The 25,098-nt window shown below is 39.3% G+C and overlaps 1 protein-coding gene across 2 annotated transcripts; it reads left to right on the plus strand.

Annotated features, from left to right (window-relative positions):
• The first annotated feature begins 1,498 nt into the window (after positions 1-1,498).
• lactbl1b (lactamase, beta-like 1b) lies at positions 1,499-25,082 on the plus strand. 2 transcript variants are annotated; one of them, XM_071495046.1, is made up of 9 exons: positions 1,499-1,621; positions 5,364-5,571; positions 9,733-9,808; positions 12,450-12,621; positions 14,400-14,506; positions 17,361-17,518; positions 20,848-21,095; positions 22,365-22,470; positions 22,995-25,082. In XM_071495046.1, exons 3-9 carry the CDS (start codon positions 9,749-9,751, stop codon positions 23,971-23,973), a joined length of 1,830 nt encoding a protein of 609 aa, XP_071351147.1. In that variant the 5' UTR covers positions 1,499-1,621; positions 5,364-5,571; positions 9,733-9,748; the 3' UTR covers positions 23,974-25,082. The 2 variants fall into 2 exon arrangements, with proteins under 2 accessions (XP_071351147.1, XP_071351148.1); XM_071495047.1 differs by lacking the exons at positions 1,499-1,621; positions 5,364-5,571; positions 9,733-9,808 and adding an exon at positions 10,877-12,209.
• The last annotated feature ends 16 nt before the right edge of the window (positions 25,083-25,098 follow it).

Consider the following 25,098-nt stretch of genomic DNA (forward strand, 5'->3'; position numbering starts at 1 on the left):
CATTTCCAGTAGCTTTAATCTGTTAATGCTGAAGTCTGAGGATTAATGATGTCACCGTCAGTAAAGATGGAAAGAGTGGATGGTAAACATATATAGAATTTAATGAATATAAGATTAATTAAATGGAGTAGAGATCAGGGGTAGACAGGATGTTTTCACATGCAAAGAAGAAGAGAAGGGAGGATGGTGTGAGAATTATTATGATTATTATTATTATTATTATTGATGATGATTTTGCTGAAATGGGAAACAGCATTTAACACATGTAAATAGCATTTGCATAAAACATGCAACATATTTTCCCCACCAAATATTCTTAAGTCTCTCTTTGCTGAAAACGTCTCATGTGATCAGTCCCTGTGTAAAAGCTGTGGATCCTCCAGAGCAGGTATTACTGTAACAAGGGGATTGTGCAAAAGTCAACTTGTGGTGAACATTTAATACAGCAGACTGTCTTATATCACCGGTGATCTTGTGCATAGTCAAAGCGCCAGTGAACGCAGAAGCTTGCAATAAGCCTGCAACTCTGCAGTAAGCCGTGTGCACTAAAGAGGGCTGACCGCATATTCATTCCTTTGCGATTTCCGCTCTAAGAGCCCTGCGGGCATTTCATTATTTTTTAAAATGACCAAATCCAAAGTGTCATGCTCTTTCATGCTTGCTGGCATGAAGAGACCTACTGTGCACCAGTGTTATAGCGTGTCATCCATTTATTTATTTATTTTATTTTTTTTGCATTACTGTTGTTACGGACAACAGGCCAGTCTGAGCACTTATCTGTGCTCATCAGTTTGTATTAAAATGCATCTGACCTACAAGTAGATGTTTTCCATGTTCCTATTCAACATGAAATGAGAACATTGCAAATAATTAGGTCAGACATCTTCTATAAATCCAAAACAGAACTGGAGTCAGGGGAAAGAGGTCTAGTTTGGGTGTCTTCAGATTCTTAGCTTCTGCCAATCTGTTTTGTGTGTTCCAAGAAATGGCTCCAAAATCACGAGGCAAACGAATATGCTTCTTATGTGCCAGGAAATTTAAAGCAACCAGAGCAATATACAGCTCTCAGCGAGGGCTTGATGAACCAGTTTGGTGACCAGTCTGCAAAAAACTGTCAACATGATAGAGCCACAAAAGGTATTTTTAGGCAGCTGAGACAAGAGACTGTACTCTATATAAAACCGACAACCTCAAGACCCATAACCTCATTCATGGGCTGTGCAGTCTTTCCCTGTCAGACCAGTGAATAGCACCAGTTGGCTTGTTGTACTCCAAAAACCACATGCCATGCAAATGCAAAATTAAAAATAAGAAAATAAAAAAATAAAACACACACACACACACACACACACACACACACACACACACACACACACACACACCCACCACACACACTGAAAGGGCACCCATTTTTGTGCCATGACAGATGTGGCCATTGGTTGTGCTAGTTAATCCAGAATGCTGGGTTTGCTACAAGCAGGATTTAGCCATGACCATGATACTAACATCTGTCAGGATCCCGTTTCAAGCGCCCAAACCCACACGCGGAACAAAAGTGGAATATTTTTATCTTACTTTGATAAAGAAGAGTGAAAAGCAGTTAATAAATTCAGAACCTGAGGTAAGTGTACCAGGAATTAATCAATGTAGAGCATTTCATGGCCTATAAAAGAGGTGCTTGATTCATTACAGCTTATGTAACATGTTTTTCCACAGTCTCCATGCTTTAAGCATGTGACGCAGCACTTCATTTACAGATGTTCTGCATTTCATACAAACTTTTAAACATAATTTATGTTCTGAATAGGTCAAATAATAGACTTGTTTACATCTATAAGAATCTAAATCTATAAGAAGGCTTCAGTAATTATGACGGTTATTGTTGCTTGTTGTCATGAATGCACCCAACTGAATGAAACTGAATTACAGATGTACTGCAGGAAATTAAAATTTGATTGGCCTGAAATCTACAAGTAAAATACTGGCGGAGAGAATCACACTGACTGTCATTGCAACAACATATTTTAGTGATAAAGTTTCTTTTTAGTTATTTGGGGTGATGGCCTAATGGCTTGTTTTAAAGCTTATATCTCCTCAGTAGATTGATTTTTTATGTTATGTTTATGTCTCATCATTTCTTCTTCTGATTACATGATAATGCTCTACACTGAATACATGTTTTTATGATGCACACCTTTGAGGCACACAAACTCATGAGTCAGTGAGATTTTCAACTGCATGATTAAATGCAGACAATATGAAGTGTGAATGTTTATCTTACACAGTCTGTTGAAACTGCACAACACTCTTTTAATTCTATAAACTTTTAAATAAAGACCTCTATATTATGTCATGTTGCTAAAGTCAGACAGGATGTGACTTTAAAGGTTTAATAGTTAAAAAGTTTACTTTTAAACTGACATTTGAACTGTCTTTTATTCTTTACAGAAACTGATTTTATCAGGTTACACAGTTATACCCTCACTGCCTGCAGAAAACATTATGCATGTGTTGCTTTGTGAATAGCATGAATATGACAAGAGGGAGACTGGCAGGGGACATGATTCTAGATTGATGAAATCTAATTTTAATGATCCTTCACAGAAATTAGGTTATTGCAGCAACAGAAAGCAAAGAAGACACAACTGCTTCATATTCAGCGAACAATCAGTACTCAACATGAATAATGGCCTAGAATAATCAGTATGATATTTTAATCATAAAAAAACAATAGAAATGGGAGCATTAAATAGTTAACTGGTGATCCTCTTACTTTTCATCTAGCATCATCACTTTGTTTTATCCAATATCTTTTAGTCTACGACCAAATACCTGCTAAACTACAAACATCCTCATAAACCTCGACTGAATGTTTAGTGCTGATTAACAATGTTTGCATGCTAACAAGCTAAAATAAGATGGTGAATACACTTAACATTATATCTGCTGTCAGCATATTAGCTTTGTCATTGTGAGCATGTTAGCATGCTAATATTAGCATATAGCTCAAAGCACAGCAGTGCCTGAACACAGCCTCACAGAGATACTAGCATGGCTGCAGACTCTTGTTTTAACCAGCATCCTTTCGAACCACATTTTTGGTTTATGGCAAATTGCTTTCTGAAAAGCTCCCCATGCAGGCAGTGGATTTACTGATTGTATGACAGTCTTCAATACAACATAAAAATGTAGAGATGCAGCCTGGTCAGCATACTTAGAAGCTGCTCTGTAAGCAGAGACTAATTTTAGCTCATTTCTCCTGGCACACTGAATAAGTCCCAAAATGCCAGGTCAGCTTTTAGCTTGATGATGAGTATCTGAATTTTTATTGGTTTGGAGGCCAAGAAATGCAGGGCACACCACAAACTTTTTTTGTTAACATTAGGATTAAAGGTGAACATGTGTAATCCACTGCACGTCTCATGGTTTGATTAGTTGTCCTCAGTCACATTCAAAACCTGTAAGTCTGGAAACATCAGGAATAATTTCAGCAAGAAAACAACGTCCAGAGAATAAATATTTTTTGATGCGAGTGGAGGATTACGATGCTGCAGGAACACCTGTCTCTCACAATGAGTCATTCATTAATAGATGCCTGAATTTCATCTGAAGAGTAATGTCACCCTCGAAATAAAGGAAATAACCACATTATGTTATTGTTAGCGTTTTTATGAATAGACCGAACAAAAGCAGAAAATCCCTGATGGTCACTGCCCCTCTTAAGAGATTAAATGTCCATCAAATTAATTTACCCTAGTTCTGACACTGTATGTGGCCTAATCAGGCCAGCCATTAAATTATCAACAGGGGGACAAAATTTTCCAAATTGGGCCCCTCATCTAGATCCACACCCACTCCAGCACCACCACCACCCACACACCCTCACCTCTAATTCCAACACAGTCACATTTCAAATAAGCTCTAAATCATTGGCCTCCAACAGCTAGTTCCAGAACCAGTGTTATAGACCCATCCAGGTCATGCTCTCTTTTGCATGTGTGCTTGACTTTAAATCACAAAAGGTGAAGTCAGTAAAGACTGTGACAGTTATAATCTGCCTCATCTGTATCCAGCTCTGAACCATCGGCAGAAGGAGCTGGGGAAGTGGACATTATTTATTTTGCAAGCATTAGAGGTTTCCAGTATAATATATTTATAGGGATAGTGCAGCAGTGTTTTTAATGTAGTTAAGTTAATGTGCAAATGTTACTTAAAAGTTGAGATAGCTTAAGTTTTATTAGCTAGTCTGCCTAGTTCCTCAGCTTTGCTATGTTTAACTACACCTTTTTTTTCACCTGAAATTTGGCCATTGCCTCTCTGCTTCTGTCCTTTTCTCCTTCTCTCTTCACTCTGGCTTTCCTTTTTGGGCCCCTGATTGTTAGAACATTGTTGTAATATTATATATTGATATTTCAATGTCAACATCATCTCATGCATTGGTAACATGAAAGGAAACATTCCCCCTGAAACGTTGCCAGTTGCCTTCGAGCTGAGACACCACAGCAGTATTTGTGAACAATTTGTTTAATCCTAGAGAGTGTTCAATGCTTTTAACAACATGAGCAATTAACTAAAATTCAGTTCACTTCCGTCACTGTCCCAAATTTATGCCAAGTAAGCCCTCTTCCAAACGAATCAATAGAGGATCTCTGATAATGTTTTGCCCCACATGTAACTCTTCTTTGGAAAAAAGGTAATAAAAGATCTCTGGCAGTGTTTTCGCTGCTCAATTCTGTTCTTTTTCCATGTAAAGTAATCAATTTTCTCAATCAAATCAATAGAGGATCTTTGATAAGGAAGTAAACTCAAACCCTCAGACACTAGTTAGACTTACTACTTCCAGTACTGGGCAGTTATTTTCTTCATGCACAGAATATGAGACAATGGCTTAAGTTTCCTGTGTTTCCGAGGTTGTTTGGAGATTTGCTTGATGAAGATGAATAGATCTGAGTATTTTACTTATTGACCATGGAGGGTAAACATACTGTACACACTACTGGAAGAGGCTGCCTCTTTTCCAGTCACATGCTGCCATCATGTTTTTGTCGTCCATATTTAAAGTTAGGATGGTGGGTTACTCTGCGATCGCTGGCCGATCACGTCCACACAGGCAGGTAGACTGTGTCTGGCTATTTTATGTGATTAAGAAAAGTTTGTGATGAGAAGTTTATTTTGATCAAGTTTCATGGAAGTAGTGGCCATTTATTTTAGGTCCAGTTTGCAGATTAAGTGTTCAATCATTTAACCCACACATACACAGTATATTATTCATTTATTTATTTATCTTGTCAATTGCTGTTGCAGTGTTTTGTATGTTTGAGTGTAATCCCACTAATTGTATTTATTCCTCTTTGTCTTTTCAGAAGCTGAAGCTGAGAGCCTGAGGTGCTGCTGGCTGGTGTCTTCTGGTAGCAGTGTCTCCTTTCCTGTGTGCTGTGTGCATCCGGGCACCCCTGGCCTTGACCCTTCACATTTGCATGTGTGTGTGGATTTGTGTGCACGTGTGATTCGGGGGGGGGGGGCATCCTCTCTGGGATACTTCTCTTCCCTCATTAGTCCACCTCTCCACTGGTAAGCCTCAGCTCTGAACAGTTCCCCTGCCCCTTCCTGCTAGATGTCTGTTTTAACAGCTCTTTTCTTAGTCTGTTGCTAGTGTTGATTAATAAATAATTATTGATGGATAGAACCACATCTCCTGCTTCTTGGTATAACAAACCTGAATGCCTTTGGGTTGTTGCTACTAGGCTGTGCTAATATTTTTCCTAGGGTGTAGTCCAATTTTCTTTGAGTACAACATTAACTGTCCTCCAACCAAAGCACAATCATTTTCCCCTACTCAGTATGTTCAAGAGAAATTATTTGCTTTCGCTTTTCAGGAATTGTTAGTGTTTTATTTCAATCAAGCATTTCCGTCCAAATTTATATGGCCTGATTTCCAAGGACATCTCTCCCATTACTGTCAATAAGGCAGGCATTGGAGTAGTGCAAAATGTCCCCCCTACATCGCTGTAGGAGCTTCTGATCCATAAGCCATGCATCCAGGGTCAGTTACTGATTTAATCATTTCTCCATGTATCATCGACTGTCTGTCAGCTCCCCAGTCGGAAAACGCTACACAGCTGAGAACATTTATTATCTTTCACACCTAAGTAAAACCTGCACACCTGCACACTGTCATCATCCTTTCATCAAACCACATTCTGAGAGAGCCTTTGATTTAATGGACGTTTTTATGCCCTAATCATCAGCCCAGCTCTTTGAATTTGATTGAAAACATTTCTCTCACTTCCACATAATCTTCTATGCCAGTGGTTCCCAACCTTTTTTCCTTGGAGCCCCCCTTGCTTGCATCAAAGACAAGCCAGGCCCCCCACCCTTACCCCTGGCCCACACAAAGGCACCAAAAGAATAGTGTTTCATTACAAATCTTTATTTGCAAAAATAAACACCAACTGCAGGTTTTTTTCCTTCTCCTCTTTGGTTTACCATGTATATAAATGAATAGTTTTCTCATTCCTCCTTTTATGTCAGCAGGCGTATCAAATACACACAAAAAATAATAACTGCAAAGACAATAAAATATTTCTCTCTATTCAAGAGGTAAACATTTAAGCATCAAACTTAAGCTTAAGATCAGCAGGCCTTCCTCCTTACAGAAAGTATGATTCATCCTCAGAGCACTGATATATCAGCTTTGTCATACACTTTGTCACCCAGTGTATAAAATGCAAACAGAAATAATAACAATTGCAAGGACATTAAACTATGTCTCTTTTCAAGAGAGTTCAATGTTAAACCTAACAAATAAACAGAGTGGTCATTCACACACACACCTCCTTAAAAAGGAATAAAGATTCTGTTGCATATCCACATACACGTGCGTATGTATAATCAGTAATAATTAGTCGGCTGTTAAATCCCTTGTTTTGCCGCCACAAGGTTGTCATAAGGCAGATTGTTGGATGAAAGATAAGAGTCCAAAGCCATAGAAATATCCTGACCTATTTTTGTTGTTGTTGCTGCTAGATTTGTAGATATAAGAATATCTTTTTTCAAGTCATCACCATCCATATTCTGCACATAAAGGATGAGCAGGGAACCGTCTGACACTGTTGTCGGTTCATCCGGTTGAATGGCAAAGGGAACATTGTTAAGCTTCTCATGCAGCTGATTTTGGCAACCTGCAGCCATTTTTATCAATTCTGTCTTTGACAGTGTTGTGCAACAGTTTTCACTTTATCGCCACAGTTTTCAGGCAGGCGGGTTTTAGTAGCTGCTCTCCAACACACAATTAATGGCAAACACTCAAATGATGCTTCCGTTGCTCTGTATAAATCACTGCCCGCTCTATCAAAAGCTTTTCTGATGTCTGTGGATCTTGTTGATAGTGCCAATCTTCCTCTCAAAAAATTCCCAACTTTCACCAATCGTCTCCTGGTGTTTCGTCTCTTGGTGTGGTTTAATTCTTTTAAATTCTGACAGAAAACTGCCCTGTCCTTTAATAAAACCAAAGTTAAGGTAACTCTGGAGATATTGTCTTACTTTCTTTTTTGAAACTGCGCAGTGATCCACATTTTTACGTTTCTCAGACATCCTGTTTTATTCACACAGACCCCAGGCTGGGAACCACTGCTCTATGGCAGTATCACTGCAACCTGTTCCTTTTGTAAATAAATGATTTGCAACATGATAAATTTTCGAACTATTCATGGATTTAGTCAAACATTTGATCGTGTGTTCAGTTAGTTCTGTAAACATGGCACTTTTAACTCAGTGTAAATATCAATGTCAAATCAAATCAAATTGAAATTTCAAGTTATCATTTTCAGACTCATTCCTTATTGAAGTCTTTTTTTTTTAAATAAAGAGTTGAGAGTGTTCATTAATCAAAAACAGTTAAGAAAATATGGATTCCTCCCACAATCCAGAGATATAGATAATTGATGGATCGATAGTGGCAAACTTCCAAGCATACATTAAGCCTTGCATCTTTTATTCCGAAGAAAAGTTATGACTGAGACTTGACATGACTCATTTCATTCATGTTAGGTTGAATGCTATAAATTGAATGTAGTGCCGACAATACTGAAGGTTCAGTTAATGTACAGAACCTCCATACATCAGCAGGCAAACGGCCTTGTGTGAAAACTCTTTGGCTTTGTAGAGAAATAGCTTGTTGGAAGAAAAATCAGTACAAGACTATAAGGGAAAAATATAAAAAAGTTCCCTGAAATCTCTAATTATATATATTATCCTTTCTGCAGTTCGGTGATCTTAACCTATAATTTTACATATTGGCGCCTCTGATTCATATGCTTTGACCATACTGTTTTGTACCATTTCTCTTAGCTGACATTTTTCAAGCAGTAGATTTGTTTCATCATACTTTGAATTACAATAATTTCATGTTTTAGGATCCCCTACATAAATGTAATATTGAATTTCCATACATGGAATATATGTACATATAAAATACAAGCATTTATGCAAAACTTATGTATGACCCCTATTATAAATTGGAACATATGTGTAGCCCATATAAATATCTATGTTTATTTATATATATTTATATTGTAGACAATAACATATAATATATATGTTAAATAAATATATATATCCATCCCAAAGCCTGTTAATATAAGTTGATAATATATATATATATTAGAGTCCAAAAGTCAGAGACCACTTTCCCAGCATGGGGAGATAGACATGTTTAAAGTTAATACAAAATTAATAAGAAAAACATATATAACCATATAGAAATGTTATATGTATGTTGTTTTAATAAACTTGAACATATAAATAAAATATATATATATATATATATATATATATATATATATATATATATATATATATATATATATATATATATATATATATATATATATTGCTTACATATATGGTTGCAATAACTTATACCATAATTCATCTTAAAGGTATTTTTGATATATGCTATGGACACGCATATACTGCAACGATTGACCACTGTGAAAGTGAGAGAGTAAACAGGGATTTAACTTCTCTTTACAACTCTAATCTTTCTCTCTTTTGTGTGTACATATGAGTGCCATCCCATCATGCCTTGCTCCTCTGTGACGGCAAAGTGTGGCCATTCTGTGAAAGTAGAAACATTTCTTTCTTTTAGAAATGCTCAGACAACACTCAGTTCACAGTAGATCGATCATCGCTGACCTCAGGCAAAGTCAGGAGTCCATCTCAGATATCAAAATCCACACGCAAAAGAAGGTGGTCTCAAACACTTCCTGGGTTTTATTCAACAAGAACACAAAAATGTTCAGACTGAGCCAGAGATCAGCTGCCGTATCATGTCCTTGTCCTCTTCATTCTGAGCACAGTGAGCAGCAACACAACTGGCTGTCTCACAGTGCAAACTCTTTCTAGCAGGTCTTGTTCTTCTTTTTCCACCACTGACATCTTCTATCACTCCAGGGTCTGGAGGGTCTTACCGCCTTTGCATAAGCATATTCACTGTAGGTCCAATCCTGGCTACGAGTTTATTATTAGTCATATGGTGATGAGAGAGCAATGCAAGCTGCTCTGGCAATAAGAAGAATATGCAGCATAAATGTTCTTGGCTGTTGCCGCTCCCGCCTCCTCCTGCTCAAATTCAATATCTGTGGATGATTATATACAGAGAGAAGTGTCGCCTCCTCTTCTGATTATAAACCCTCCATCTTACAGTAACTTCTTGTATTTTTCATGTCACAGTCGGTGCAACAGAGCCATGGGCAAGGCGGGGAGTAAAGTCCTGAGAGAGACCTCAGTCGATGGGGTTCAGGCACAGGTAAAGGCACATACACTCACACACATACGAGCTGCACAAAACTCCTGCCTGCACACATACCAACTCAAACTCAGACACACAAATGCACATAGCAACTGCATTGGCAAATACACACAGGAGAAGTGTATTACACTAAAAATACACGAAACTGCTGTGATGGCCGGTGCTCTGGTTTTGAGATGAGAGCCTGTGTGTGTGTGTGTGTGTGTGTGTGTGTGTGTGTGTGTGTGTGTGTGTGTGTGTGTGTCCTGACTCTGGTGAAATGGGCCTGCTGCTGTGCTCTGCAGCTGTCACAGGTTATGCAACCAGGATCAGCCACAGTTTGCTTTCACACTTAACTTTCCCACATTGCATCAACATCCCTAAAGTCAAAGAAATACATTACTGAGCTGTGCACGGACCATTAATATCTTGTGATTAAGATGAGTGAAGGAATAACAGCCATTGGATGTACCCAGTGATGGATAAAACTGGTTTTCCTATAGAGCATATTTTCATTTATATAAGCTACACACCAGAAGTAGTTAGATCAAATCTTATCACAGGTTAAATTTCCTGCTAATTCATTTGACCATTTATAGATAAAATAACCACATGTCCACCTGCTTTATTTTTGCAGCACCTCCAAAGCCTGAAAAATGTTTTTGTATTTTGTTTAACTTAGGAGTGCACAAGGTGATAAAATACCGTCTTCAGGATTCTATTTTATAGATAATACACTGATCTACACACCTATAACATCAAGATACGTTATCAGATTAATGCAAAATGTAAATCAACACTGCCATAAATCTTCTCATAGATTTTTAGTATCTCTTCAATGCACAATAATTAATTCTCTGTTGCTAGAGAGAATTAGTATCCTAACACTGACAGTTAGGATACTGTCAGTGTCGTTCAGCTGAACTTTCTGCAGGTCTCAGACCTGCTGGTTGGTGAAAGCGGCTTCACACTAAAGATCTGTTCAGCACTGGTTTGAAACAAGTTGGGTCCAATATACAACTTGCACAAGTATAGTGTTGAAACTATAAACCTCCAGTGATCATCTTACAGCCAGCAGTTCATTCATGAAACAAATGTCACTTTATTTAATTATAAGCAGATAATTGTTTTGTTTTTTTGTTGTTTTTATATATATGAAAAAGTTTCAAGCTAAATATTTTTATATATCTTACAGCATGTGATCATGCCCAGTGCTAGATATAACAGTACACTCTGCTACAGTGTCACAGATCTCATCATATCATGGTATATAAACATTATATCATCCAACCATATCACCCTATGTTATATAAGAAGATAAGATGAGCAGGCTTAGTAACCAGGGGAATTACTCTTGAATATGAGAGATGAGATGATATTTCCCAGCAAAGAAAGAAAGAAAGAAAGAAAGAAAGAAAGAAAGTGTCAATATATTGGTCAGTATTACCTTATCACTGATTTATCAGTATCAGAGAATTTTTTGGCTGATAAGAAACAAGAAATTATAGGAAGTTAATTACATAATTTATCCACCAGAAACCTCTGACAAGTTTATTTTTGAACTTTAAGAGTTTTCTCTCAGTTGAATGGACATCTTAAAAATTAATAAATAAATAAATAAATTAATTAATTAATTAATACATAAATAAATCAATTAATTAAGGGACTCTTATCAAAAAGGTTTGTGTTATGCATTTACATTTAAAAAGAGAAAAAATCAGTTGGTCAATATGACATGATCTGACATTTGAAACTCTCAGATATTGTATTGCCCCTATAAATCCATCATGAGTCTGTGTGTCAGCTGGCAGTGGTGAGAGTGAGGAAGTTGGAGAGCGTCTCTTCCTCGGTCATTATCTGAATTCCCCTCGACGTCCCAAATAGTCTGTCATGCCCTCACCCAGCTGATCCAAGTGATTGTACTTTTCAGATCATGCTCCAGCTACAAAAAAGCACACCCTATCACCCCATTTCAACTTGTTTTGGCTGAGAGGGTGCCGTCTTGGTCAGATCGTGCGGCTCGGTGGTGGGCTCGACAAGGCGAAGCTGGACTGAAGTGAATTGATTCCCTGGGATTAAGGATTAAGATTTCCCCGGCCGCTTTGGTGGAGTAAATCTGGGGATTATGATGTCAACAGCCTGTGGCTGCAGAGGAGGAAATTGAATTGTGAGGGACAGCAGCAGCGATGGCCCAGAATTACAGCATGGTCAGTGGGAAATCAGAGCTGGGAGTCCATGTCTGTGCCTTTCTCCTTCTCAGGAAAACCTCCGTAGGACACCTTTTACTGCCTTTGGGTTATAGGAATCACTTACATAGAGGAACTTACTCTGAGTAAATGTCTCCGATGTTGATTGAGTGATAAGAGGATTTCTGTGTCACTGGTAATCCATCCCGCTCTGGCCTGTGAAGCATCAGGTGGTGAGTACCTTTATGTGCAACAGAGATCACTTGTTTGTGCAGAAGGTGACAGGGATTTCTTCCTTTACAACTGGAGTCTACAGATGCAGCAGAGGAGAATATGGAGAATATATCTGCTCAGATGCTGTAAATATGGGAAACTTTCAGAAGTCTTCAACCTAACCCCGACCTGTACCCACTCAGTGCTAACCTACTGTGTGTTGTTGCATGTGTGTGCCTGTCTGTCTGTCTGTGTTGAAGCCAACCCCTGCTGTGGCTGCTCCTGCTGCTACCGTTAAGTTTCAAGGACTCACCAAAGCCGGCAGGATGAAGGTGAAATGGACCCAGCTGGGTTTGGTGTTCTTCCTGGTTCTGTCGCTGGTGATGACTGGATGCTTCTTCTGGCAATACCAGCTGCCAAAGGTTCTGCCAGGTAAGGCCAACACAGGGGATGCATCATGGTGCATGAGATGTTTTTGCCTTTGAAATATTGTTGCTGCCCAACCACATGGTTATTCAGGTTACTAAAATCTGAAAATTTAAAATAACCCAGTGCTTGAGAGTTAGAACTGAGTAAAATCTTGCTACATCAAGATCTAAAAATTTTAATTAAAATGTAATTTGAATTTTGACGTGCAACTTGACTGTGAGCTGTGCCCTATTTGACACTTAGCTGCCTTAAGATTTGACCATTCATGAGAATTATTGAATATTTGAAATGGTCGTTGCATGATACCTTTGTACTGGACCTGTTTTTTTTTTTTTTTTTGGGGGGGGGGGGGGGGGGGGGTCATTTATTTTGTTTTAAAGAAACTTCTGTCAGGCCTGGTTGCTCCTTCTTATCTGATCTGACTGCAACAACAACACACAACCTCAGTTCCTACTGCAGCTAACCCTTAATTAAAAAGATACAGCTCTGGTAATTGACCAAAAAAAAAAAAAACATCACTTAATTGTGCGATGTTTATCATGTAATTATGAGCTAAAGCCCTAACTTGTTAAAATATAAGCCCCCAGCTCTTGTGCTTGCTGGGAGTTTGTTTAATTGGCAGCATCATTACAAGTTCACGCTCTCAGAGGGCAGTGTCAATTAAAACTGAGTAAACAACTGGAACTAAACAGTGAGTTTATCATTCTCATTTTCTCAAACATACAAGTTGTATTTAAAACATTCAACACTGACATGTAAAATAAAGTTAGTGAAATAGTTTTAATTGTAGTTCATTCAGTCCTGGAAAATCAGTGTAAATGTCAAACCTGGTACGTCATCCTTCAGAGCTGCTTCAGAGTTTCAGTCTGCTCATTCATCCTTTCATTCATGCACTCCAGTTGTTTGTGCAGGCATCATCATTTCACACCCTGCCACTCACACCTGCCTGCCGTTCCCGCCAGTGGAATCACCTGACCTGCTCCTCCTCTTCCTCCTCACTCCCCTGCTCGCCTCTTCCCCATTTCCTCACCAGCTCCCTGATATAAATACTGACCAGTTTCCGCTTGCTCTCCCACATTGTCTTTGTTCCATGTCCTTTACCTTTCCTGTGCTCACTTCTTTGCCTGTCTGGATTTTTTAAGACTATTTGTTTTTATATCTGACTTCATCCTCTTGGGTCCCTTTTCTGAGAAGTGTGACACCAACATGTTGACGCCTAACTATAAATCACATAACTGACATTACGTTAAATAGAGCACACAAACAAAATGCTTTACTCTTATAAGTTTTGACTTTGAGTTTGGAATCTCTGCATGAGGTAAAGGAAAATGAAGTAATACCATTAATAAGAAAGCACAGATCCCTGCAGGCTCTGACTCATCTTTCTTTCTATGCAATGATGCATCTTTCTGTACTCCAAAAAAAATCATTTTTCATTCACAGTAATCCTTTAGAGTGAAAATGCAGATGGTGGCCTGAAGCTACAGTGAAACATAGTGAGATACTCCTGTTCCTCCAGAGTTCACAGTGGGACTTGGCTCCATCTCTTTTGATCAGGGTGTTGTTTATCACACATCCTGTCAAACTGTACCACGTAAGATCAGCAGGGTTCATCAGGAGCCAGAGAGAATTAACAAAGCAGCCAATCATACTACATTATACCAGCTTTTGTGCCATCGATATTCTATCAAATATCAAGTGGGAATTACAAAAGCCTGTCCCCCTGTGCCCCCCCTACTTTTTCTGTCTTTCTCTATTCTCATTCTCCGACCACCACCCAGATGAAGGGATGGGTCGCAACGCCAAATCAGAGATGACATGTCCCCGCTTCCCTGAGCCTCTCCCACTGGAGCATCCTATCCCCAGTCTGAAAGAGGCCCTGGAAAAGGTGAGAGGAGCCGTTCATCATGCACAGATTTAAATCTGCGGCCGCATTTCCATCATGCGCTCACTCTCGAGTCTGAGGAAATATACAGGCTCGCTGCAGTAATCCTTCACACCAAATGCCGCTGCGGTTGACAGAAGGAGATTAAAGATATAGAGGATGAAAAACTGAGTGTCGGTCCGAGGAAAACGTTGTGTTTCTGTAGGCAGGGAGCAGCAGTGCTCCCAGCTGATCAACCAAAGAGTCATCAACGCTTCGGCACCTCTGGGAGAATCCGAGGATGATGAGTAGTGGCTGCTCATTAATAATGAGGACATGTGATGAAGTTGAGCAGAAGTTTGTCTGTTAAATATCAGTTTGCCTGCACTGAGGAGCTTCTTTCATCTCCACAGCAACCAAACTGATAATGAAGGTAAAACATATGAACATTCATTACCATTGAAGGCTGTTTTGTGAGCAACCTCAGAATAAATTGAATCTTTCTTCAGTTAATTTTAGTGAATAATGTGGTTTTCACCTCCCATACAAAAGGCAGCAATTTCTCACAATTAAAACATGAATATATCTCATAGGCACTTCAATACGTGTTGCATGAATGCTATCAACATTTCTAGGCATCAAACCACTAACAAATGGCTCAGGGTTATTATACCTCACTTTGTCCTGGTGCATTAGAGATCCTTTACTTCAGTAAAACCACAATGTAAAAATACTTAATTACAAGTGAAAGTCCGATATTTTAAATCCTACTTATCCTCCAGGAATATTATCAGCCCAATGTACCTAAAACATTCAAATTAAAAGTACTTATTCTGCAGTAAACAGGTCCCTGTGAGTGATATCATTTTATATGACATTATTATATTTCTGTGATGCATCAGTGTGTAAGTAGCCTTTTACTGTAACAGCTGGTCAAGACAGTGCTAGTTTTAACTTCTGTGTATATTCAGTTAAGTCCTCTGGTTCAGCCCCTACAAAGGGTCACAAGATAAATCTGCTGGACTGTGATATAATTAATGGACTGGGAAAAAGAAAACAAAGTTCTGTCACACAAATCTGTAGTTATTAATTTTGAATACTTTTACTTCTTCTCAGAAAAGTTATTCAAATGAAATCATGTGAGTTAAAGTTAAAAGGGAGATGTCTCTGGTGGAAGTGCTAACAAGTTTCTAACATCTGAAACATGACAAGAAGCCCTGATCAGACACTGCTGTTTTTTAACGAAATATTCTGAGTTAAATAAAGTCTATAGTTGTAGACCAAACTCACAAACTTTCCTCATTAGCCTGCACCAAAATACCTTCGGTTCATGTTGAAAACATCTATTATGTAACGCTGTCATTTGAATTTATAATATGTAAATAAAGTCCAAGTGAAGAAATTCAAATGTCCAAAACAGTCAACAATTCACATGCTGCCGTTCTCCGAGCAGCTGCTGCACAGCTCGTCCTGGATTAGCTCGTTTGCTGCTGTCTTAGCTACAGCTAGGAAGCTTTTATGGACAGACAGCAAACAGCACTTCTGAAAATAAACTCGAGAAACATCACCCAGTGGCTCACAAATGTCCTTGTACTGGTCCTCCTCCTCCTTCTCCACATTAATTCAGTGATTGTCTGAGCTCATAATTCACACCCACACAACTGCAGGGAGCAATGTCATTACATCCAGTAACGAGCACACACAGATGCAGACACACAGACAGATTCAAACATTAACCTGCTAGCTGCCATGCAGACTGGCTCCATCCCATCCTCATCCCTGCTGCTCCTTTAAGTGTCCGAGCCTCCGTGTGAGATGATTAAGTCGGTGATTGTGTGTTTCTAAGACTTTATTGATCGCTGCTCACTCTCAGTGTTCTCTGAAGGACATCGCAGCATGTGAAAGGGGCAAAAATCAGTGTTATCACCCCAGAGCCAGTAAATAATAAATAATGACTGCTGCAGAGATATTTGTCCTGGGAGTGAATGCCAATTTTACCCTTTCCCACTGCCAACAAAAGCTTGATGTTAGCGGGTCTTCACAGGTTTTTTGACTAGTGTTAAAAAGGACTTAGTCCCTTTTAACACTGGTCACATCCCTTTCAACTGGTTACATCCCAATGCAATCTACACCAATGCTCTACAGGGTTAGCTGCAGAAGTTTTAGGTTGGCTAGTAGAATAGCTGTGATTGTGCCAGCAGAGAAATGCACAGAATATGCATATTCATAATCAAGCAGCTAACATTACTGTGGCTGTGATTCACTGCCTTTTGCAGCAGCTCATGAAATGAACAAAGTGTGTATTTAACATGTCATTCAACCGCGGCTCTGCAAACTTAACTTCTTTCTTTAGAGGAAAGAAACCAATGGATCTAAGTGAGCATAATAACAGAGCTGACGATGGAAACACGTATTCATATTACATCAACAGGAGAGGACAATGGTCAGCTCTGGAAATGACATAGAAAAGCTTCCACTTTACAGAGTCTGAAACTGAGTTCAAACTTTAGAAAATGATGTTTGAATTTTAGAAGGTCTACAATAGAGGTTTTCTTTAGTCTTATTTGAGGTCTAATAGTATAATTATTTTTGTAGATTGTTAGTATGATCAAAAGCGACCGAGGACTACAAACAAACTAGACTTGATTTGACACAGGAATAGTTCATATACATTTTGGCAAATACAGAGACTGATGAGAAGAGCAAAACCACTCTCACATCTGTGCAGTAAATATGAAGCCACAGCCAACAGCTGGTTGGCTCAGCTTCGTGTGTCTTCCTCTGAAGTTCATTTTTGATGAAATATTCTGCAAACACTTCCATCTAAACTGAACATTTTTCAGGATAAAGTCCTCACTTCCTGCTCCGTCTCTTCTAGGTGGATGTTTTGCTCCGACAGAGCATCAACCCCATCAGCCTTCCCGCTCTGTCGGCCATTGTGATTTTGAACGACACTGTTTTATGGACAGGCAACTTTGGACAGAGGAATGCCAGTGACCCTCTCTCAGGACCCCCCAATGAGTACACGATCTACAGGTGAGTATGTCACAAATGTTCCAGATAATAGACTGTTAATAAACTGTTCATCTTCATCAGCCTGTTTGATTGGAGAGGTAACCAGCAAGACTCTTGAAATTGTTAGGAAATCACAGACTTGTAAAGCAAAGTGATGCTTTTATTTCTGAAGACACAGAGGCTCACAAAAATGCTAAGAAAAACAACTCTGGTGTAAAAATATTAAATGATCTTTTATCTTATATTTATTGACCTAAAGAAAGTCCAATGTAAATGTACTTTGTCTAAATGTGTTGGAATCAAAAAGAAAAAAAAAGATGTGTTTTTAAGCACAGAAGGTGAACTCCCCTCAATGCAACTGAAACTGCAGAAATACCAGAAATTACAGTGTGGACACGAGCTCATTGTTGTCAACAGTAGCTGACGATCACTCATCAAACATCTGATGTCTTCTGTCTGGGATTTTCTTTTTTTTTGTTGTTGTTATCTTTTCATGCTCTGCTCAACCACAGTGTTTATAGTTGCTCCTTCTCACTAAGCAGTTTCTCTTGCACTGAATCTGTTGCTGCAGTGAAAAGCGTACATGTAGGACACATTGCTTCCAGTGCTGCAGAGGAAGCAATGTGTCTTCATTATGGGATGAGCATTAGCATCTTGAGTCAGTGTAATGGGACCTTAAGCTCTGGATATAAATATCATTCTGCCAGTCAACGTCTGCCCAGTGGCTCCTGACTTTGATGTGCAACTGAAGCAGCACGATGGCGACCTTGTTACCCATGAAAGTCAGATGACTTCTCTAGAAAGGTAACTGCTTGGTGTGTGTTGCAGCCCAGGTCTGTGTTGGGAAAAATAAGATCCATAAAACCAGTTATTTACTCCAGTAACATATCATTTTGTTAAATTTGAGTACAGAATATAATGTATACTGTATTCCCAAAAAAAGTCATTTACAACAGAAAAATGGCTTGTGGGTGTTACCGAACCAAAGATTTACAGTTTTTATAACAAAGGACTTGATTAGAGGTTTTTTCTTTCTATCTAAAATAAGGAAAATAAAGACTCAGCTGACTGTGCTCCACTGTACCTCTCAAAAAGCAAACACAATATGGGCAAACACCCCTGCTCTCTAGTGAGCCTTGTGCAGGATAAGCCACACAGCAGCTCAGTGAGATGTGCTCATAGTGAAAATCCTAACATTCACGTGTTTAGCAGATGTTTTATTTACCAAGGTAACCAGCTTAGTTCAGCATGTCAGCGTGCTGACTTTTACTATGTACTTTTGCTAAAGACAAAGTATGAGAATGATTTATTTTAGAGAGTCTACTGTTTTATTACATGATAGCATCTTTTCTTAGACCTTCTGTGCCTGATTAATTCCCACATCTCAAACTCCACTGCTTAACTTTGTAAAGCAGATTTACTGTTGAAAATGTGAAGCCTCCAAGCACCAGTCCAAGAAAACCCTGATGACAGTGCAAAGCTGCTTTCACACAACCCTGCACTTATCTGGACATTACCCAGAGGGTCTGCTGTATGTGAGAATGCAAGTGTCTGAATCTGTTGGGCTGGACATTAAGTGGACTTCACCCTGCCAGCTCCCTGGTATAAAGTCTATGTAATGTCCGACTGAGCCAATGTGCGAATTAGGGGTGGAGGGACTGATCCCAAAATATTGATTCTGCCGTTACTATGTCTTGTTCTGGAAGATTGATTTTAGTGTCACTCAGATCGATCCCAGTTTCAGTTTCTCTTTTCTATGTTGGACTCACTTCAGAGTAGATCTGTCTGTGCAAACAATGATCTTTTGTTTTCTTTTGTTCTCTTTTTGCTTCTCTACTGCTGTTGACATGTCATACGCCTAAATCATGAAGCGCAGCGACACATAAAAGCAATAACAGAGCGCCTCGTTGGCTCAGCGCATCCCGTTCAAGCTCAGTCCTTAAGCAGCGACCTGGGTTTGAATCCAGCCTGTGCTGTTTGCTGCACGCCAGCCCCTCTCTTTCCCCCAGCTGCTCTCCTGTCTGTATCTCACTGTTTCTTTTGCATTAAAAAAAGTTCACTCAAAAAACATAAAAGCAGTGATGTCTGCACAAAAGAGGAACACTGTCATCCATTTCATTTGTTTCCAAAGTGCTTCATGAATGAATGAATCACCTCTTTGTTCTGCTTCACTTGCTACAAGTGAAGAATCAAGGCCTCACAGGTAGCAGGTATAAATTCTACAACCCTTCAAATGCTAACCTTTGGTAAATTATTTAGCGGCCATTGAAATGTATTAAGAAGTCATAAATAATCACACTGCTCTACCTGACATGAAAGTACATAACCAACTTTAATAATAAAAGGTGTCAGTATTGGTGTTGATATCAGCAGTTCAGGTCCTGTAATACTTGTTATCAGATCAAAAACAAATTTTGTGTTATCGCCCACCTCTAGTGTGAATCATTGAAGTCATTGTTTGGAGAATTCACCATCGCAGCCAGAACAGACATTATACAATCATGTTTGTGGACTCAGTTCTCCTCAGCCTGTGCTGATTATGTGTAAAACTGGTGGGAGGCTCCTTTAACACTTGATGATTAGATTAGTAATCAATGAATAGTCCCACAAAAATATGTTGAAAATCAGTTACAAATAATCTAACCGTCTGCATTAAATTGTCCCTTATACAGTTGCTCCTGAAAGGGTTTATGCTCATTGTTATTTTTCCACAACACAGACAATGTTGCGTTCATGAGCTTTCAACATGAGCCCCAGTCTTGAACATAACGCACTGCACAATGTGAGGATTAAATTACATCTTTAAAAACGTGTTGTCAGATTTGAAAACTTGTTTGCTTAAAACCATCTTGGAGAAGAGTGAATTTGTTTTTAAGCTGTTTTTTTATAGTTAATATCAACTTTTTTTCAGCCATTCTTTTTCCAGAGATGGATTTGCGTGGTTTTAAATTTAATTAACAGATATCTACACATGCAAAGAATAGCTTTTAATCTTGTTTTGTAAGTATTAGATAGCTGGGATCTATGTAGGATTTGAATGAGAAGAAACAAAGACCATGGACCAGTGAGTCGGTTTAAACTGTCAGCTTGTGCAGACATAGAAAAAGTATGTTTTTATTCACACATAAAAGATGTCTGCATTTAAAGCACTTGAAAGGTTTCAAGAATAAATCCCAAATCTGCCCCTTCTGTCTCTGTTTGGTTTTGTTTTGAGCTGTTTTAATCTTTAAGTTGCAATTTAGTTCAAGGTAAATCAGTTCTAACTTTTTTTTCATCATAATCATAATAATAAACGTTAATTATATAGTACTTTTCAAAATAATCACATTGCTCTGTTGTCTGTCTTTCAGGATTGCCAGCCTATCCAAAATCTTCCCAACGCTGATGCTCTACAGGCTGTGGGAGGACGGGAAGATCGGCTCCCTAGATGACCCTCTGGAGAAATATGTGGAGAACTTCACCATCAAAAACCCTCTGGGGAAGACGCGAGACTCTGAGCTGAAGTATGTGACAGATGGTTTGATATTTCTGGACAGTGGGGAGGTTCAGATCCGGTCCTCTTCAGTCACCCTGCGCAGGATGGCCAGCCAGCTCTCAGGTACGTAGATACAGTGGATTATAATGAAGTATCTTAAAATGTAACTAAACTCCAGAGAGTCCTTTGACTTACTTTAACAAGGAACCAACACCTGAGATCTAATCAGATGCAGTATGTCCCTTAGGTCTTAAATCTAAACTATGTGTTCAGCATTTGTTTGAAAATGCCTCTTTTATATCAGCCTAAATCAAAATGTGGTGCTGCATTTTAAAAAAACTGAAGATATGTTTTATTTATAACTCTTTTAAATACGGACACGTCTATCCCCGTAGGACCCGACCTACTGAAACTTAAAAGAGGAATAAAATCAATAAAACCAAAAGAGATTTAGGTCCTATTTAAGCCAAAATGCCAAAGGTAATTGTTAAGAGCTTCTCAAATATGAACATTTACCACTTTTTCATGTCTTAAATTATATTAAATTAAATGTCTGGGTTTTAGACTGTTCATCAGGCATAAAAAAGAAACTTAAGAAGCATCACCTTCAACTTTTGGAAACTGCGATTAGCATTTTCTTTTCCGCTTTTCTGACAGTTTACAGATCAAACAAGGCATCGAGGAATTAGTTACAACATTTGTTGATGTGACACTTTAAAGCCACCAACATGCAAAGAGATCTTAGACATTTTCAAAAATGTTTCTTGTTGTTAAAGATGAAAAAAACAGTATCAAAAACTGCTGTGAGATTTGTCATCAGAGGTAAATGGTTTGAACAACCACTAAGGTCCTGTAGATTACAAAGCAATGAAAAATGAATCTTGTATTTAGAGACTGCAGATGTACCTGCAGTAGAGATACTAAACACTTAGTGGTGGAGCTGTTTACTAAAACCCAGTCACATCCATATATCCACACAGCCAAGCAAAAAAGTTGGTATGGTCATGCATAAACAGGCTGCTGTTAATCTGAAGAGGGTTTTAAACTTCTAACACTTCACTCTGTGTAATGAAGTAAAATAAAAGATGAGAGAAATGCCTAAGGCAAGAAGAATCAGACGTCTTTGAATATCCTTCCCACCAGTCTATCATCGAGGCATCCGGGCTGAACATAATCATGTTTGGAGAACTCCAAATTTGTCACGTACCAATTAAGTGTTGCTACAAGTGAAACAAAAATAACCATCAGGCTTGAAATGAAAAGTGAAGAGGATGGAGAGAAGAAGAGGAAATGTTTTGTGTACACAAGTACAATTCAGCTGTGGATGTTGCTGTTTCTATTTAGAAATTTTAGTTTTTTTATCTAACACTGTATTCCTGTGGGTGGATCCAGGCCTGCCCAGGAGATTGCGCGCCACAAATCTGCTTTGGAAAGGAAAAACACAATCAGCAATCAGTCTGCTACAAGACGACGTCCTTGTCGCAGACCCAGGCACCAAGTGAGATTTGTTTAGCTGTGCTGAATCATTTTGTCAATATGTACTGTCAGTTGTGAAAATGCATGAAAGTCTTTTTCCATTCAGTCTGTTTATTGGGGGGAAAAAACATGTTATAGATCAAATTTCCATGATTTTTCACTGTTGCACTGTTAAAAATATTACACTGACCTAAACTCACATGTTTATGTTATTTATCATCTGAAAGATACAATCTGACAGGTTTAAGGACTGAATTCTGAGGCCTTGATTGCAGCAATATAACTAGAATACGTCAGAAGAGTTTGGCAAATAACTCCCTGTAAAACTTTCATTTTTCACACTTGTTTTTGTAGAGATGCCAGTTGGTGGATTTTGTTACCTTTGGACACATCTAGGTTAGCTGTTCCCCCCTGCTCATTTTGGTGCTAAGCTAAGCTGCTAGCTGTATCTTTGTCATTCAACTTGGAAAACACTAGAAAAACTTTCTACCTGAACCACCTTCATTTTTAAGATCCTCTCCGTCTCCACAACTTGCTCCTTTGCAGATGTCACTACAGCAACCTCGCCTTCTCCCTGCTTGCTCATGTGATGGCCGAGCGGGTGGCCGGTGTTGACTATCAGCGGTGGATCACAGACAACATCCTGGACCGGCTGGGAATGGAGGACACCGGCTTCGACATCACGCCAGGGCTGCAGGGTCAAGTGGCTGTAGGAGTGTACTCCAACGGGAAGCCGGCCCCGCTCTATGACCTCGGCTGGTACCGGCCATCAGGTCAGATGTTCTCCACGGCGGCAGACTTGGCCAAGCTTGCTATGATGCTTTTGGGTGCATATCACCGCAAGCTGCTGGAGCCAGACTCGTTGAAGATCATGCTGACCCCGCTCTTCAGGTGCGACAAGGACTACTTTGCCAACCGTACCGGGACGCCATGGGAGGTGAACGAGCTGATGGGCTACGAGATGGTGCGGAAAGATGGCGATTTGGACGGGTACTCTGCCACCTTCTCTCTGGTACCCAGACTGAAGCTCGGTCTGGTGGTGCTCATGGCTGGCGGCAGGTCTCAGAACCAGGATGTGGTCACCAAGGCCTACAACTATATCATCCCAGCCATAGAAAAAGCCTTCAGGGAGGCCAAGAAGGTCCTCTTTGCTCCCCCAAACCCAGACCCTTACATCGGCTTCTTTACCTACGGTAACATCACCTTCTATGAGATCAAAGTTGGGCCAGATGGGGTTCTGATCATGCAGCAGTTTGGGCCTCAGATTGAAGAGCTGATCCCAGAAAAGTACAGGACAATAAAGCTCAACTACCTGGTCGACAGGGTGTTCAGAGTGGTGTTTGAAAAAGAATACCCTTGTGTCTTGCAAGTCGGCACGGCTTCAGTGTCCCTGGAAGCCCAAGACGGCCAATTATTTAACTTCTACACCTTTGACAAGCGGGGTTTGTCCCCTGGTTTTGATGCTCCAGGACTGAATACGTACAACGTGGTCAGAATAGCCCGCAGGCCATCCTTTTCAAGCTGAAGCACTGCTATGTTGCGGTCTAAAGACAAATGGTATGCTCTTGGGATTTGTGAGGGACTGTAAATAAAAAGGAGGCTGTGAATATTGAAAGACCAAAAGTAAAAAGTTGGAGTCATTTTGAAGGTCACAGATTGTGTTTTTGATTTACAGAGAGCACAGAGAAGGACGGGGTTACATTCTCCCAACTGTATGTCCTGCACAGAAAATGAATGAATTTCTCTTCTGAATGATGTATGTGACTGTCCTCCCCGCACTGGTCCTTCATTATGCCTCCTCGCTTGACATTCGCATTGTGGTGCTTGTGTTTTTCCTGCCTTCATCTAAACCGCTCTCATATTGTCTTGGTCTGCACTGTCCTTGAGTTTTAGTGAGCGAGAGCAGCAGAAAACTGGCTCCCAACAAACACTTGTGGTCATGTACATGAATATTTACATACATTTCATTTTAATTTCTTGTTCCATGAAATCATAATCTCATACATATTTATCTTTCATCAGTGAAGAATAAGAAAAACAATTAATTTCTTTGTGGTAGTATTCTTGTTGCAGGTAAAGTCAGAACATTTATTTTCATGGCAAATGTGAATATGCATCAGTAAAAATTATGTTGCCATGGATATGCAAGTGCAGATTTAATATCAACAATCATGCACTTACATGTGACTAAAATGCAAAATATTTTGGCTGCCAATAAGCAGCGATTAAGGACAGAGAGGCTTTTGGTTGCCCGTGTGACACTTTCCTGTGTAATCCCTGAAAATGGACTCCAATTCATACCAACCTCGAACACCAATATTAATAATACACTGCCCTGACTGCTGCAGGATAAAGACAGACTCAAGTGTACAGAAATAACCTTAATGAGGGAAAAAACTGATGTTTTACCTTTTCTAATAAAATGGTCTTCTGGGGATGTGATGGGAGATTGAAAACGTTGCTTAGTCTTGAAGCATCAGGTGCAGTGAGTGAAATCGAGGGGATGTGAATGCAAAAATAAATCTGCTGTACTTTACCACCACTTTATCCACCTACGGGTGAAATACTGCCACTGGCATTCAACAACGCATCAAATGTTATGACAGCCAACAAAATAAAGCTCGCACTGATTAATTGTGGGAAGGAAAAC

This window comes from Trachinotus anak, unplaced genomic scaffold (assembly GCF_046630095.1).
Source record: "Trachinotus anak isolate AG129_WGS33_773 ecotype Australia unplaced genomic scaffold, CSIRO_AGI_Tana_v1 ptg000013l, whole genome shotgun sequence".
Taxonomy (NCBI): domain Eukaryota; kingdom Metazoa; phylum Chordata; class Actinopteri; order Carangiformes; family Carangidae; genus Trachinotus; species Trachinotus anak.